The 18,588-nt window shown below is 40.5% G+C and overlaps 1 protein-coding gene across 1 annotated transcript in view; it reads right to left on the reverse strand.

Moving 5' to 3' along the window:
- Positions 1–9,961, reverse strand: part of CCND2 (cyclin D2) — a 201,876-nt gene extending 191,915 nt beyond the window's left edge. The window contains exons 1-3 of the mRNA XM_044087570.1: positions 9,532–9,961; positions 7,819–8,034; positions 4,103–4,262 (exon numbers count right to left, since the gene is read on the reverse strand). Of these exons, the coding sequence (XP_043943505.1) occupies positions 4,103–4,262; positions 7,819–8,034; positions 9,532–9,735 (580 nt within the window). The 5' untranslated portion in view covers positions 9,736–9,961. The remainder of the gene's footprint in view (positions 1–4,102; positions 4,263–7,818; positions 8,035–9,531) is intronic.
- Positions 9,962–18,588: the final 8,627 nt, after the last annotated feature.

Consider the following 18,588-nt stretch of genomic DNA (forward strand, 5'->3'; position numbering starts at 1 on the left):
ACAGCAACTGGCATGCTGGGAATGTGGGGAGGAAAGGCTGAAAAAGCTGCAAGTGATGGTTCTGTAGTAAGACAACATGTTTGGGAAGGATGTGATGCTCATTCAATTTGAGGTGTACAAGACAAAGGAAAACAAGAAGATGGGGTTCAGCGGGCTAAGGAGGAAAGAGTCGCTTTGCAGCTCATACCAGGTTGGGTTAAAGTGATAGCTCAAGGGTAGAAACAAGGAAAAGATAGAATTAGGAAGGAGGATATATGTATGAAGATGATTAGGAGGTTACTGGAAAGATAATGACAGGAGGGCAAGTGAAGTTCACAGAAGAATAAGGAGGTCACGAGGCAAAGGTAATACTGGATTAGTGATGGAGAGATTTAAAAGTGTGGGGGGGGGGGCTCACATGGTAGACCTAAATGGAGAAAGGAGAACATTGTGAGACAAGTCTCTCAAAAAAGTAGCAGTAGAGACTGAAAAGTCTGCTTTCTGTGCAAGTATAAATGTTTAACAGAGGAATATGGGGCTGGATAAAACTTTATGCAGAAAGGTCTTCTTTACTTTTTATATTAATATTATTACAGGATTGCTTAATTTTGGCAGTACAAGTAATTACGTAAATGACTGATCCATTACTGGAAAATGCATGTTTTGTCTGAAATTGCTGTTCTTTACCAGCAGTATTAAAATTCATCAGGTGACTGGAACTACATTACCCAAATGGGATTTCCTTCAGATGCTGCAAAAGACAGTAATCTGCGCAGGTCATTATCACACCACCATATGTCAAGCAGTTTCCTTATGCTGTGTGATTGATGGAATCTAGTCAAAATGAACTATGCTCTTACAAAAAAATAATCAATCACAAGTTTCACCAGAAATTATACTAATATGTTGCCTTGCTTTCACAGCATACTTTAACATAGCAGTGCATTTCTGTGGGCATAGTCTGACACACTAACTTTATCACTGTGCTGTATCTGGCAAAATCTAATCAAAATGACTATGTTTTTAAAGAGGAAATAAAGCACACAAAAAAGGTCCACCAAAGTTGATTTACCAATTATCACCTACAGATGATATTTTACATTGATCTGCTAGCCTGACAGCAGCATGGGACTGCAGGCCTCATGCATCAGGCAACTGCACACTACAGTTGATGCCCTAAGCAGCTGGTCCCCCCAAACAGATACCTGCCCACTACTCCATCTTAGTGCATACTGCTGAAGGACCTCAATTGGGAGCACTGGGTTAAAAACTGAAACCTTCCATCCTTGAAGGGGCACCTTTTTGCCCACTCATCCACCACAGCAAACACCCACAATGTTTTTGGGTGATGGGAGGTGCTCCAGATAGACAGTGGGAGAGGTGGCAACAGTTTTACAACACAGACTCCATGTGAAATGGGAAAAGATGAAGGTCCCTGATGCTAATATACTGCCTTAATCTTAGAACATCCTGTTCAATAGAATGTTTTCCTGCAACATACCAAACTTCCTACTACAGTAAAAAAAACACAAACTTGACCCAAATACGGGCAGCTTGTTGGATTTCTTCTAACTGCATATTTACTCCAAACAGGGGTAGCAAGAAATTCCAATGCTCAAAGCTGTGTAAGCCGAAAGGACAAATGGACCAGCAGAATAAAAAAAGAGAAGAAAAGGATGCAAAGCACTTACTTTAGCAACATCCCTGTCATGGAATTCTGCAAACTGCAGTGTTGAAAACAGTGTTCTGAGCATGAAATACTTAAACTTTATTAGGATTTCATGCCTAGTCTCTAACCAACAAATAAGCACTGGTCCTTTATCTGGTTTCACTAAAGTTTCAATTGACAAAAGCTTCACATCGTTGTTAAAAGACGATTCCATGACTCCTTTACCCTCTCAATGAGGCAAACACTCTCCTCATGGTTAATCCACAGCCATATGCTAACAGCACTGTAGTACAATTTAGCTTTGCTGCCCGTTAGGGACTGGTTCCTGGCTGGGGTGCCTTCTGTGCAGACTCCATTTATCTTCCCTCTGCCCACGTGGGCTTTCATTGTATGCGTTGGTTTCCTCTCACACCCCACCACAACAGAACTGACTTCTCTGAACTGCCAAGGTGTGTTGTGTGTGCATATCCTGTGATAGTGGGCACAGTCCTGAATGGGGTGCCAGCCTAAGTGCCAGGATAGGCTTCAGCTCCCCTACACTTGAACTGGGTTATCTCAGAAAGAATACTCTTGGCCTCCTGTTCTATGTCAGCCTTTCACTGGGTACATACTGAGGGTTTTCAAAACACTCTGCACAGTCCAAGACTGCTAATCCTGGATCCTCAAAGTGGGTGCTCAGAATGACGGATATTGTCAGTTATTCTCCAAACTGGAAGAAATCATTTCTTTCTTCATCACAGTCTACTCCTTTCTATATACCATCTATGCATATTTACATTTACTGTTTTCAGTGAAATGTTTGCTTACACCAAAATTGTTTCAACAATAGAACTACATTTATATATATATATATATATATATATATATATATATATATATATATATATATATATATATATATATATATAAATATATATATATATATATATATATATATATATATATATATATATACATACACACACACACACACACACACACACACACATATATATACATACATACATACATACACATATACATACATACATACACATATACACACACATACATACACACTTAATTTCGAAATACCAAAATCTTGAGCTTCAGAATCTCGAGATATTGGAATCTCGAAATTAAGAACCCCCCAAAAAGCAGTCAAACACATCACAAAACATGTTTTTGCAGGGGGGCAAGTCCCCATGCACCCCACTACTTAATTATACCAACTCTGATATCGCACTACAGCGAGGAAAAGGGAAATCTCCCGTTCCACGCTGTATGCCAATCTCCGTTCAGGATTTTAAAGTTTTAAAATTTTGATCACATGGTCTTCGATCATACGAATTTCAAAGTTTTAAGCTTCAAAATTCTGTAGAAGACCCACACACACATTGAGTGACTACTAAACCCCCCCCCCCCCAGAATTTCAAGGTAAATGGACTTTAGGACATTACAGTCCATTAAAAACACGGAAATGAAATTAATAGGATCAGTCAAGTTTCTGGACCTTTGCGCTTTTAAGAAATATGGCAATTCAGACACAGACCATATGAAGAATTTAAAATACATTTGTTAGTCTAATATTCCTACTTATGCAGAGGCGTATATTTTCATGGGAGATGCAGAAGTATTATCAGGTTCAGCTCAGAGTCACAAAGTAGGCTAACTAAGAGCAAAACAATCAAACCATGTACTATAGATGTACATCAGTAACTCATAGCCTTCATTCTCTGTATTAAACTGCCAGAGTTGGGTTATAAGGAGCAGTTATAGCAGATGAGCAGTACAGCAGACAAACTGTTTTGTATATCCTCCACAAAAAAAAGTCTGTGCAATGAAACATACTGATCATCTCTCTTCAAAGGCTATCCACGCTTCTCAGGAAAAAATACGCAGTCTAGTCAGTCTTCACATTTGCCCACTATATAACCAAGATTTGTGCAATGAATCCCTTGTGCTCAGCTGTGGATATTAACCCTTTTTACGTTCAACACCTGGGGGGGGGGGGGGGGGGGCAGTGGCTGATAACAGACTTGCTTCATAATAAAACTGCAACTGATGTTACTAGAATCAAAGTCTGTATAAAAAAGAAACAGAGAACTTTCTCACTTTAACACTAAGCTATACTACCATTTGTGCTGTCAAATCCCTGAACCAACCCAAATAATCAGATCAATTTTTGCACGAAAAATCAAAGAAAAAAATCTGCTCTTTGAATCAGTGCAAGAACATGTTCCAGTGGTTGTTACATTCCACAGATTTATCTTTTTCAGAAGCACTACTGATAGCACAAACGAGTATATTTAATTCTCCCCGTACCTTTCCAAAGGATGTACACAGCAAATAAAGGAAGACTTCCCGATTACAATCCAGCCATTTCTGATTTCAAAGCATTAATACCCATCTGCCCACCACCTTCAAAAAGCAGCACCCTATGTGTATTTGGCACTGGCAGAAGTCTTCTCATACCTGTGGCACAGAGGGCAATAAATGTCTGAGCGTGCTTGCGGACCACAGTCACCTTGTCTTTAGGCAAGGGGAGCTTCCTTAAGATGTGTTCCAAGAAGTCGTGAGGAGTGACAGCAGCAAGATTCCACTTCAATTTTCCCAGTACCACCAGCTCCCACTCCTGGAAAAAGGGAAAAAAAATCAGAAATAAGCACCATCATGTAGCCTATACTCTCTTAACATACTTGTTTTCATTGACACATACAGCTTGGAGTATCAAAACAAGTTGTGCATCACCTACAACACTAAATGAAATAGATTTAAATATAAACAGTGCTTTCTTATGCACAACATATTTTTAAAAAGGTACCATACTGTGTTGTCACAGCCACAACATGCAGTACTAGTGGATCAAAAGACAAGCCAGCAATGGTATATCCTCTGGCAAGAGAAATCAAGAACCTTATGGAGACCATCCTTGGCTGTGCAGAGAGCAGCACAGGCTGTCACGAGCCCATAATCAATGTCATGCATCCATTTACACTTACTGTTATTTGTTTCTTGATGCATCTATAGCAAGACTGGCAGTGGGTCCATGACCAAAGTAAAGGCTGTGACTGAGGAGAACAAATAATGCAAGACATAAAAAGCACATACTGCTAGCTTGGTCACGGAGAATTTCAATATAGAAATCTGTGCCCTTACCCACTATGACAAGCTGCACTGTTACTGAGAGCAGAGATGACACTACTGCACTGCAGTCCTTTCTTGCATGAAATTTCGATGGTCACGAGCCAGACAAAAACGGGAAACTAAAACGGTCACCGGCTCCTTACAACAGGTCACCACGTTCCCCATAAATGTTCAACTGGGAGCAGAACTACTTCCTCTAGCATCGCAATATTCCTCCACTAAACCACCTTGTGTTATTAGGTAGAGTCCCAGAACAACAAAAAATAGACTTGACCTCTCATAATGAAGGATCTCTGTTCAACAGTGCCAAGGAGTGCTAGGCTGCAAACTGAGTAGTCAAAACTTAACACCGACTCATACTAGTGCATTTTATGCCACTTGCATCAGAATGTACACTTACAGTCACCAGCCACTAGATGAAAAGGGGATGTATCACAGCACATACACAATTCTGATTGCCACATCTATAAAAAGGATACCAGTACAAAAATGAAACACTACAAACCACCACCTTGACAAAACCTGTAAGGCCAAAGGGTCCGTACCTTAATTCTGAAAACATCTACATTGCAGTCTACGTTTTAAAACTAGACTTGGACCATTTGTTTAAGTGCTACTAATATAATCAGCAGTGGTTACATCACCACAACTAGGCTGCAAACTTCCCCAACAGCTTCACAGGCACGGCAAAAACTCTTTAGAAGAGGACACATATCTTGGTTTCATCACAATGACATAGGCAACCATAACAAAAACAGTTCTACACTTGGCAGCATTTCATTCTGTTAAGTATTGGCTTCCTTTCATGTAGCACACAGTCTTCTAAACTGTAAGCCCCTAACAGCATCTGCATGCAGATGTGCATTTCATTGGCCTATTACTCACTTAATCTAATACAGTGGTCAGAGGCTGCATAGCATATCCTAGTGCAAGGCAGTGGGACTACTCCTTGGAAGACTACCATTTTTTCTACAGCAAATCTTTGTGATGTGGGAAGAAATCAGAGCATTCATTGTAAACCTATACAGACAGAGTGAGCACCCAGCACATAATGCGAGACAGAAGCACTAACCACTTTACAATTGTTGCTGCCTGCACTGTGTCTTGCAAGCTCATTTTATTTGTAATTATGCTACATTTTCTACATATTTACTGTGCTGAATACCCTGCAGACCTGGCATATTACACAGCAAAGCATGCTGCCACAACACATCAAGCACAGCTCTAACACAAAGCAGTTTTTTTCTGCAGAAGACTTTGGACACAGTATCAGCCTCTGAGTTAAACTCTAGCAGACGTGCAGTACAACTGGAAACAACATGCAGGGTACGAGCAACGGTACTGCAGCAACCCTTTTTGGCTTTGATGCAAGCAAAATTATGGACAGAAATTACAATCGTGCTTAAATCACGCCTTTTCTGCAGAACTATTTGTTGCCAATTCCTTGGACTTTAGGTGAAGTGTACTACAACTGGAAATGTGTCACAGGTTACAAATGAGAACACATACAAGCAGCAACATCCAAGACTGCTGGCAATGCACAGTGAATGCATCCTCCTTAAGTACTTTTAAATTCACCTAGATTTCACTCATCTACCAGGCATCCGCAGTATGATATCACCTTTAAAAAGGCAGTTCATCTGCAGCAATACAGCTTTTCCACAGCAGGATTAACAACTCCTGCATGAAAGAGGGCACCTGGATATAAAACAAACCAGACGACACCTTAGTAACATACATTACCACTACCAGCAACCTATCCACACCATAATAAAGAAAATTAATAAATATATGACAAAACATGCTCACATTTTAGAGGACTGACAGCATACTTATATACTTGATGTTACATTTCTAAGTCTTGGGTGGAAGTGTGCAAGTGTCACCTCATAAAAAATATCGTTCAAGCAGCGATGCTTTCCGTACAGCACAACACCAGCTGATAATGTGAAAGCAGTGTCTGTTAAACTGTCCAAAAGGTACAATCAGATTAGTACACAGGGCCATCCCTTTTACTTTCAAGAGAAATGTTTAGTCAAACAAAACAAGACTGATTTTTAAGACAGTTATACTGCTGTCACGCTGGAACACAACATCTAAGGTTTGCTGGAAAGTTGTCAGCTCTTCCTTGTTTGCACATTCCTGCATGGTCAAACTTTGTAGAGTTTTAATGGACTTCGGAGGTGGACACATCATAAGCTGCATCCATCAATTTCAGGATCCATGAAAAGTTATTTATAGGACTTTCTAGAATTACTTTTATTGGCAACGGTCAAGACACACAAATGATTAAGTCAGGCTGGCCCACTGTAATTCTGTTAACTGTCACTTTTACAATCATGTGATGTCACCAACACTGTACATTATGCTTAGCAGCATTCTAAGTGACATCACATAATACAAACGTTAATATTGCAACTGACGTCATTTAATAATCTTGACTGTTGACAACATATAAAGGAGTTTACAACCAAAAGACTGTGGTGAAGTGCAAAACAGAAAGAAAACTGCTTAAATGTTAGTGCATTGCAGATGTGCTGAAAAGCCTCAGACACGCACAGACTGGAACGCCCAGACTTCCAACTTTTACTGAAGGAAACCTCGTCGACTCAGCATATCTACCACTAGATGGCGTCAGTGTTATGCAAATACTGAAATAAAACAAATGGGGGAGGGATGATTGAGTTTCTTCTCTGTAGATCCAATTGATAGAGGTTTATTTCCCTTTCACCCAATTATAATAAGAATACACATATAGTTATTACTGAATCAGCCTCTCGGACTCGGAGTATATATAAATCAAGCTGCGTTCTAACAAGAAATGTATTTTCAATTAAATGGCCTAGCATGAGAAGAAATACTGTCAACCTTAAAATAAAAGCTCATACTGTGTTACAAAACGTTTGCAGTTACGTGAATAAGTGTATCTTATGCCCATAAGACATCGCACGCGGCTAAAAGATTGTGTGCAATGTTGTCAGTAAACGTCTTAAAACCTTATTCAAGAGCAGCACTGATAATCTAATAACTTATAGTCTGCTTACCAGCAGCTCTTGGGGTTTTATGGAATTGTCAGTATATATACAAAGTTTGTCTGCCGTTAGAGGACTAGTCTCCTTCAGTTTGGATGCTAAGAACATGCAGACAGTCCCCAGGAGCTGAAGGTAACACTTCTTGGTAGGGACCACAGCAAGAAATCGATCCAAATAATTCATTGCCAGGTAGAAAACTTCCTCTTCACATTTCTGTTCTTCGCAGACCTGCATGTGGAGGAAAGGAAATAAATAAATAAATTTTACAGAGCACCACGTGCTAGATGTGATAGAGGAGGGGAGGGTAAAACTGACATCATAATATGCAAGTATAATAAAATGTTCTGAATTAAAAAATAAAATTACAACTTTTGCAAAAACATTTGTTTAAAACACTGATTCTCGCATATTTTGACCTCCTCGAAGAATTAAAAAGTCACGCTTACGAAACACTCGCGCATACACACAGGAAAGGGAAAAATACAAGTAGGCTGACCTGCTACCTTCAATTTTTGACTTCGTCATTTTTTCAAAAAATATTTAAAAATATAAAAAAAATAGCAAGGCACTGGATTTCTAGGTATCTTTTTGATAGGCGATCCCCACATCAATTCAGACCACCAGGAGCTCCAAAGCCCCACTCTAGGCAGAAAAGTTGGGTTTAAAAAATTCGGGCTGTGTAAGCAATGAAAACGAGCAACAAGGGCGTAAAACATGCTGCAAACTAACCCACTAAATACCCACTGAAATGCCCAAAGGCACTTATCACACAATGGGGGAAGTGGGTCAGATCAATCAATGAAAACCTTCAACTCGTGTGATACTAGGGGGTGCCCCTGCGGGACGGGGAGATCACCCCGTAAAGGCCAAATCCGAAAGACAGTGGGGGAGGGGGTGAGAGACAAAGTCATGGGAGGCAAGTATACTATTCATTTCAAGGGCACATTTCCTAAGATCACCCAAGTCTGAAGTTTTAAATCTTGGGAGCATGGGGGTGATGAGACCCGGGTGCTGCAGCGGACAACCAACATGGCGATTTGGGATGCCAGCAAACAGTGAGGTGCATACGTGGGCACACCCAACAGAAAAAAAACTTATTACAGAAAAAGCATGCCTATCACTGAATGACAACGAGGGGTGCACCCCTCAACTTAAGCACATTTTTACTTTTGCAAAAGTTTTACCAAGTTTTCTCCCTGCAGCTCTCCGATCACCAATGCTCATCTTATTATAAATGACATAACATCTTCACACAGCATGATCAACAGGTTACAGAGAAACATTAATAGCTGTAAAGGTAGCTTTACAGCTTTTCATTTAGCCCAGAATGAACTGGGGGCCTTTTCATTTAACCCAGAATGAACTGGGAGCACCAAGGTACACAAACGGACGAAATACTAGTAGGCAAGGCAACCAGGTCCTTGAACTAAGTAACTATTTATGGCACTAATTGAACTGTTTGATAATTGGTGTAAAATGAAGAAAAAGAAATGTGATCCACAACATACAGGACAAGTGGGTGACAGGCTCAGGGGACCAAATATACATGGGGTGGTAGTTAAGAGAAGAGTAAGATGATGGCCGAGGGGAAAGCTACAGGTGTGCACTGGGGTTAAGGACAAAGAGGTTTAGGGGCTGTAATAACTCAGTGCTGGGGTAAATGAAGTGGCAGAAGTGTCTAAATGAAAGGGAAAGGTAAGGGGCCATTATCTCCTGTATACCAACCTCCAGCATCCAGGTAGCCACAATTTTCCTCATGTAAGGCTGGATCTCCTTTTGTACACATTTAAAATATGAGCACGTGGGAAGGTAGCGGTCCTCCACTTTAAGCAGGTTAGTCAGCACCCGGTTATCCAGGAGCAGGCTAGGGTCCGATATAGCCCGCCGGGGGCCGTGGATCGATTCTTGCTCACAGCACAGTAACTCCATGCGCTTCCTCGATCGTCCGCCGCCGCCCAGCTCTCCAGACAAGCAGGGCTCCGGCTCGACCCCCCAAGCAACAGCAGCTAACTACACAAAAATGCAGCAACAAGTAGCAGGAAGTTTGTCTGCCGCTGTTGGTTGGGGGTTTAGGGCAAATTGTACAGAACTCTACTGCTTTGATACTTTCTTTTGCCAGTCCTGCTAGACTTTTTCGCTTTCCCTTCACATCTGCACTCCTGATTTGCAGTCTGGAGTGACGTAATGAACGGGGCTGAGTTTCAATAGCGAAAGACCTCCCCCTTACTTAATACCGCCCCTCTTTATAACAACAGGTAGGATAAATTAGTAGTTCCTATTCTAAATCTATTACAGGCGAGCTAGATTTGAGTACCCTTAGTTGCTGTTGTTTGTCTTTTGTTTTATTCATTTGTTAACAGTCCATTAAGTATGTTTTCTCTTTCTAGGAAGACTGTGGGCACTGTGATTAAGTGGCTTGCTTAGCGTCATGAGTTTAGTATGTGCAGACAGAGGGACTATAAATGAACCCCCTTACCATCCAGCGCTGTATGTACCGTTTAGAGCAACTTCTAACAGACTTTATATACTGTCAAAAGCAGAAGGGTCGTCGCGGACGCTGTTTTCATAAGAGTGAAAAATGTTAGCAGTCAGTGTTTGAGTTTACAGTAAGATTTTAAAGAAACACGTGCAGATTCGGTTATCGTAGCTTTTTTTTTTTTTAAACAATTGAAAATATGTTCTTATACGTAACAGTTCATGTGAACCTGAAACTCCTTAAATAAGCAACTTAGTTTTTGAAACTGAAGCTTTATGCTAGAGGCTGCCATGCCATTACACCATGTGACTTCCACTTACGTTATTTCCTAGTAATTGTTTCAGCACTTCTAAAGAGCTCGATAAGTATTGATTCAGTACAGCTTTTCATTATGTATTTTTCATATTTGTACTCGGTGAGATTTTTATTCCTGTACTGCCATGCTCGTGTTTGAAGTACTTTTTCAAATCAAGTTTTCAACAGTGCTTTCTTACGACCATGTGACAGACGGAAGAACAAAGGTATCATCTAAGAGCGAGAAATTTAGGGAAATAATCGTAATGCACTTCTGGGTGAAAACAGTCTGAACGGAAAGTGTTCGTGAACAGTCTTGATAGACCATAAAGATTGCCCTACTTAAATATGTGCTACACCTATTGATTATTGTGGCATTGCTAATAATGTAAACGTAATGAATATTCTAAACTTCTCTGTAAACTAATTAATATTTTTGCATTGTTTATAGTTCCAGCAAATCAGAGTAGTTAAACTGAATTATTATAAAATATGCACTGGTGATGTAGGAAAAATAGCTTAAAATGCTATATTTCAAATACAACTGCAAAATTATGTAATGTAGGGAAAGTGTCATATTCATAAACAGTAAATGGACGGTGTTGTAGTCGGTAGCTTACTGTAGTAAACAACAGGTGAAATCATGCAACATATATGTTTTGTAGCACTGCTGTTGCTTCTTGGAATGAACACATGAACCTAGGTGCTAGTACGATTAAAACTTTATTCCCCGGAGCTTTGTCTAAGAAGCCTTTTAGGGAGATCAAAAGTGAGCCTTATACCATTACATTAACCATATTTATAACAAGTAAATGTGCTTAATTAGTATCTTTGTTCTTAAATATACATTTTTCTAATAATAATAATAAATACTGGAATCTAAATTTTCATTAAAAAATAAAATTAACTATATGTCTCCTAGAGGAAGGAATTTGGATTTTTTTGTGCTTTTTCTTTTAAGGGTTCTGTTTGGGCACCTTTCACCTGACCATTAACTTAATCCGAATTTGCTTCTTTTGCTCTATTTTCAATTTGTCAGTGTCCCAGAACCAGATTTCATTGCACTAACCATGCCCTCCATCCTAGGCTCCAAACTCTGGGAAACCCCACTACCTACTAATCTTAATGACCTTGCCTTATACCCATCATTTACTACTCAGATTAAAGATCTTCTCAGGTCTGAGTCAGTTTGCAAATACTTTCCCTCTGGACACATCCCCTAGCCCCCCCTCCCTTTCACCAGTCAGACACCTTTGTCCTCCTCACATTAGTTCCCTGCTCCATCATGTGACACATCTTCCCCGTTGTATATATTGTATATAGTTAATTTCTATGTGCCCTTACCATACTTTTGCTATCTTTTACACTTTGTGCTCTACCCCTCCACTACACTGGATTATCATAGTAGTGACTGTATTATCAACTGATTGCCACCACTTCCCTACTTATTGTAACCATGCCTTCCTTTTGTCCCCTGTAGTGCGCACTTGATTATTACTGTTACTGATTCATTGCTATCTTCACATAATTATGTATGTATTCATAATACTTCTTGTTAATTTGCTTCTCTACTGTCATTTGCATTTGTCTGGGCAAAAACTGAAATAGGTCCATTTTGATCAGTGCTCGTACCCCCAGTTACCAAATTGAAGGAATGATTACATTTCAGATTTAGTGTCCCCTACCCTGGCGTGTGGTGCTAGGACCATACCATAGGTAGGGTGAGAAGGGAAAGTGGTTCAGAGTGGATCAGCCTACACCATCATTTATGCTGCCTTGCACACTATGGGATTTTAGTAATGCTACCTAACTTGGCAAACCTGTTGACACTACTTGCATCACTGCCTATAATGTCAGTTAGCTCTACTCCCCCTTTCAGTGCTGAAATACTGATCTGCTGTGCAATAAATCCCCAGCACTGACCCCCATTCCTGGGTTTGTGTCATATTGTGGGCAGAAATCTCTGTCTCTTTTTGTCCCTCTTACAGTGGGTGAGCTGATGAAAAGCCACCTTTCCCATCTCTTCCAGCACCCGAGTCACTAGTCAAGCTCTGGTCAGCTGAGTTGTAGTTGGAGCACTATCCATCCTGCCAGAGAGCTGGGGTCTAAATTGCATTTTTCATGGCGGTGTCTAATTTGATAAGTTATAAAAAATTGAAATTGTTTATTGAAATGTATACTTTTTGATTGATTTAAACTTTTTATAGTTTCTAGGTTGTATGAATTTGTTAGAAATAACGTACTGTCATAAATATTAAGCTGAATGATGTATCTTTAAGATGTAATGTATTAATTAAGGACATTTACATGTTGTATCTATAATGTAATGATACGTTCCATTTTTGATTCTCCTAGAATGCTTCTTAGCCAAGGCACTAGGACATAAATGTTTTTTATTGAACTAGCTCCTTGTTCTGTATAATTATTTGTTGTAGCACTTTCTAACTTTGTAAAAAGCCAGTAATAATTTGTCAATCTCTTCTCTCCCCGGAATAATCGGATGTATACACTGCACCAGGTTATCATAGTAGTGATTGTATTACTAACTGATTAACACCACTTGATTACACACAGTAATATATATCAAGTGAATATGTTTAGCTATGTAAACAAACGTTATTCACCTGCCATACCTTGGAACAGGCTTCCCCTCGCCCTAAGAAGCATAACACACACATACACATTTAAGAAATCCCTCAAACATTACCTGAACCACACCTGGACGTATCCCTGTAACATGGCTCCCCAAATCCAGTCCTAGTCCTAATCTTCTACCCCTCTCTCTTATTTTCCTCCTCCTCTACCTAACACCCATTTCCCTTCTTCTATACCACAACATCTTCTACAACCTAACCGCTCTTTACTATTATGATTTGACTCTCCACTACCATCCTCGCTTACCACTTCAGGACTGCTGCTGTACTTCCATTGCAACTAACATCTATTATCAACTCTACCTCTACTGTACTCTCTTAATACCCACTCCTACTAACACCCCCCCCCATTGAATACTGCTACTAATCTATCTTTACCACAGTTATACACAATATCTCTTTTTCTTTCATTTTTGTTAATGCATTTGTAGAGAATCACATTGTATTATACATTTACTGTAACATTTAATAATATAATTTTACTTTGGAGCTTTTCTCCCTGGGCATCTGCTGCAAAAGGGCTACAACCCAGTCTGACTATCCTAGTCAACAAATGTCATACAAATAAATAAATAAATAAAGGAGATAACCAGTTTACAATCAAGTCACTACTACATAGTTATGATTAAAAATAGCTCTAATGCAGTGATGTGCAAGAAGTTCAACATAATCATACATAGCTCCTTGATGAAACTAGCGATCCTACTAGTTATTCATTTACAGGAGACCTTACACCATAGCCATCCATATGTAGTATACACTGACCTCTCTAATTTCTTCCTATTTGGATTGTCAGGTATTCAGTAACTTCTGAGTGTATGAATGCCAAGTGATACCCTCTCATGATATGGTTACACTGGCATAATACTGTTTTGTTTTTAATTGCTGCATCCTGTGAAGTTAAGAACTAACTATACTACATGCTGATATTCACTTCCAGTGAGAAAGTGCTTTGAATAAACACTGCAATCTGAATTGCAAGGTTGGTTTCTTTTGCAAAAGTACTTGTGGACAAACAGCTTCATTGCTTCAAAACAAACACTATAGTTCAAGTAACCATACACAATAGTCTGAAACATCAGTATGACAGGGAAAAACATACAAAAACCACTCACCCAATAGTCTATGATCAACAAAAATAATTGTTTGCTGAAATGTTCATATTTTAGAAACATTTATTTGAAAGGAGAAAATTCATGGTTTTAAAACAGTTTTGGAAAATTATAAACAGCATGACTAGAAAAATAGTTTCCCTTCAGAAAGTTAACAGTCCAAACAAAATGGTTTCAAATGAGCAAAATCAAAAGGTTGAGTATCATAAACTTGGTATGTATTTAAATTTGTGGGGGGTGTCACTCAGTCTGTTTGTCATGGACATTCAGAATAGCCATTTAGCTGAAACACCTGATAGCCTTAAAGGGTAATTTACATATATCCCATGTTGCGTCTGATTCAAGAGGTTTAAGGTATCACTCAGTGGAAATTCTAGCTTTGCTCGATTTTTCTTTTTGTGTTTTTAACCAATTGTTTTTTTTCTGTGTGACCTTTTTAAGCATTGTTTTAGTTTGTTAGTTGGGATATTTTGTAGACACCCTAAGGTTTATGGATATCAGTTGCGTATGTCTACCCTGTGTTTCCAAAAGTCAAGTATTTCTGTTGTGCTGTGCTAATGATGTCATAAGAATGTAGAAATATGTATATCTACAGCTAGAGGGAGATTGGCTTTATTGGCCGGAAGTTGTCCATAAAAAGGCTTAGAAGTATAAAGTTAGGGACCTTCAGAATTGATATGTAACTAAAACACTTGATATCCTTAAAGGATATTTTACATATATTTCATATTGCCTCTGATTCAAGAGTTTTAAGGTGTCACACAGTGGAAATTCTAGCTTTGCTAGATTTTTCTTTTTGTGTTTTTAACCAATTGTTTTTTCTGTGTGACCTTTTTAAACATTGATGTGAAGTTATCTCTCGGCTCTGAGTCAGCCAGTTGCAAAGCTCGCGGTCTTCAAATAGCTCGAGGCCAAGTCTCTATCCCATGATGTACATAGAGTTACCTCAGATCTAGTTTGCCGCTGCAGTGGATCGGAGGTTCTGCTATTAGCTTGTGCCAGTAAAACTGTTTTTCTACTTACTTATTTACTTATATTTAGATAGCTTAAATAGTTTGTAAAGCTCTCACAGCTTTCTGGTGTGTGTTAGTACATTTTAGTTCCTACCCTTAGTGTGAGTAAAATTTTCCTAGTTGGCCTTTTGTTTTAGGCCTAATTTAAAAACTTTTCTAATTAATGAGTGTTTAGTCAGTGACCTTTGTCACATTTTTTGTTAAATGTTTAGATAGTGTATGGTTATTTGCTGTGTGGTATGTTTAGCCTTTGTTTTTTTTTTAGAAAGGCTTGAATTTATTAATTACTGTTACAGTTTTGTAGTTAACAGTAATTTGGTTTGGCATAGATATTCCTTAGAATATTTGGACAGTGTGTTGTACCTTATAGCAGCTATCTTTTTTGTTTGCATAATCTGCTCATATTGTGTGTGTTAGACAGTTTGTGGTGACGGTAATTTATTTTCCTGTCACTTTAATATTTACATTTGCATTACTGTGTGTGTGTGTGTGTGTGTGTGTGTGTGTGTGTGTGTGTGTGTGTGTGTGTGTGTGTGACTTAGCTTGATTTTATTAAGGCTTTTTATGGATAATTACAGTTAGAATTTTTTTTGTGGTGACTAATTTTTCTCTCAGAGTTTTTAATGGCTGACCAAGAGAAATACCCTAAGTCTGGCTTAAAAAAGTGCCCAAAGTGTGGCCAAAAGATGTCTGTAACAGACAGCCATGTAAATTGTGTGTACTATCTAGGAGCCCTGCATTTACAGGATAGCTGTTCTATATGACATTCCTTCTCCTCCAGGGTCCTACAGGAAAGGAAAGGAAAACTGATTGACAGAGGTTTGTTGAAACCGTCGTTTCAAGAAGCTTTGAGCGACCAAGATGGATTCAGCAAGTCCTCAAAGTCTTCTAAGACTTCAGACTCTAAGAAATCCAAAATATCTTCGACTTCGGCTCCACTGCCATCGGAAATGACAGTCTTTTCTTTTCGGAGCCGGTCCCCAGCCTTGGAACCAGTATCCAAAGCTCCTAAGAGTCCGTTACTACTGTTGGTACCACCTTCGGTGCGCTCATCTTGGTCCTCTATCAGCCTTTCTGATCTGGATGTGGATCATATGGTGCAGAAGCTGTTATTGGCACCGGCCTTGGCAAAAATTTTATCGGCTTTGACCCAAATAACTTCGGAGCCAAAGACCCTTGCACCAGCTCAAACTATTCCTCCTCCGAGCCATGATGGTCCTTTGGAGCCAGAGGAGTCAGACCTGTTGATCGTGCAACCCTCGGATCCGATGCCTGCTCCAGTGTCTTCGGCTCCATGCACTCTGACATCCTCTGTGCCGATTGAGGATTCTAGGAGCCAACACTCTCTCTGGTTGGGTCCAGGGAGGATAGTCGGACCAACTTGTCGGTTCCTACTCTGCCTCTCGAGGCTTCGGCTCGAATGAGCTCGGCTCCTACCCCTGGTATAGAGCCCACTGTGCCGGGGGTATCAACGTTTTCCTCGGATCCGTCGGTTCCCCCACATCGGAGCAGAGGTGCTTTCGATGCCATGAGGAGAATCATGTCTTCTAAGACATCCTCGACCTCAGGTCTGGCTTCCTCCTCCTCCCCTAAAGCGCCTGTGTCTGCTTCTGCCTCACACATTCTGACCAAGCTTAGAGACCCAGAGCCACAGGAAGCCCCATTGGGTGGCCCTTGCTCTTCCGAGACCTCACCAGAAGCTCCCACTGATGAGGTTTCCAGGAAGAGATTGTGTAAGAGGAAACATCTAGACTCCCTCGGGAGTCTCTAACATCTGATACTGACTTAGATGAGTCAGAAGGGTCCCCGCAGTCCCCCTCTGAAGATATCTCATTCGCTGAGATACTTGAAATCCTTAGAGGGGTGACTCCAAAAGCCCTACTGAGGATGAGCAGTTCTCCTGAAGGCTTTCGGGTCTCATCCCTCCACCTTTTGGGTGTCTCTGCCCTTCGATGAGCTGATGCAGCTGGTCTCATGAAGGACGTGGAAGTCTCCAGATACTATGGAGCCTGCCCCTAGGAGGCCTAATAAGTTCATTTCTGCCCCCCTTGACAAATCTTTCTTAACAAAAGGTGTTCCACTTGATGCCATGGTGTGGCAGCAGCCACCAAAAAGGAAATGTCTGAAACCTCCTCGTCTGTCTATCCTCCTAACAGAGACTTGGGTAGATATGGGAAGCACATGTTTAGTTCAGCTACTTTTGCTTTTCGTTCGCTCAACTATTTAACCCATTTTACTAGGTTACAAAGAGATCTCCTTAAAGAGCTAGGAGATATTCTTCAGGGTACAGTAGCTGCAGGAGCTACCGACAGAGTTGCTGCCCAGCTTGCTACCCTCAATTCTGTAGTAAACACATCCATGCGCCTCATCTCATATGCAACTGATGGAATGAGTAGGGCAGCGGGTACAGGAGTTGCTTTTAGGAGACTCTCCTGGATGCGCCTGTGTTCCTTAATGGAGCCCTTCAAGTCATCCTTCGTGAATACTCCCCTTGATGGCTCGTCCCTTTTCGGTCCTAAAGTGAAGGACACCTTAACCAGGTGTGAGCAGGATGGAAAGACTCTGTTTTTCCACTCCTACCAGACCTCCTCAGGTCCTAAAGGTCAAAGGGGAGGAAAAATGTCGTTCCATAAAGCTCAAGGAGCCTTTCAGGGCACACATGATGAACCCCCCTCCAGAGGCAGAGAAGGGGGCAATAATGGAAGACGCCGCCCTCTCGGCAGAGGAGGTCTGCAACACCAGGGCGACAGAAATCACTTCTCTGGGAAGCCCTACCAGTGCTCCTGAAATGAGGCCCAAATGTCCTGCTCTGGAGGCAGTCGGGGGTCACTTATCTTTGTACCCAGACGCCTGGCTCAAAATAACAAAAGACAGCTGGGTACAAAGTATCATTCCAGAGGATACATCATCCCATTCGCCACACCCCCTCCACCCATAAGAAAAATCACAGATGTACCACCCAGTTACAGGGAACGAGCAACAATAGAGGTCCAAACATTGCTAAGAAAAAGAGTCATCCAACCATTCCCAGCAGACCAGACAGGATCCAGAACTTACTCAAGATTCTTTTTAGTTCCAAAAAAGATGAGGAACTGGAGACCCATATTGGCCCACAGCAGACTGAACAAATATGTAAAGAAAGAGAAGTTCCGAATGGTCACACTTCAGTCAATACCCCCTTCTTAGGGAAACACAATTGGATGTGCTCGATTGATCTCAAGGATGCATACTAC

Source organism: Protopterus annectens, chromosome 11.part0 (assembly GCF_019279795.1).
Source record: "Protopterus annectens isolate FY-2018-M chromosome 11.part0, PAN1.0, whole genome shotgun sequence".
NCBI classification, from domain to species: Eukaryota; Metazoa; Chordata; order Ceratodontiformes; family Protopteridae; genus Protopterus; species Protopterus annectens.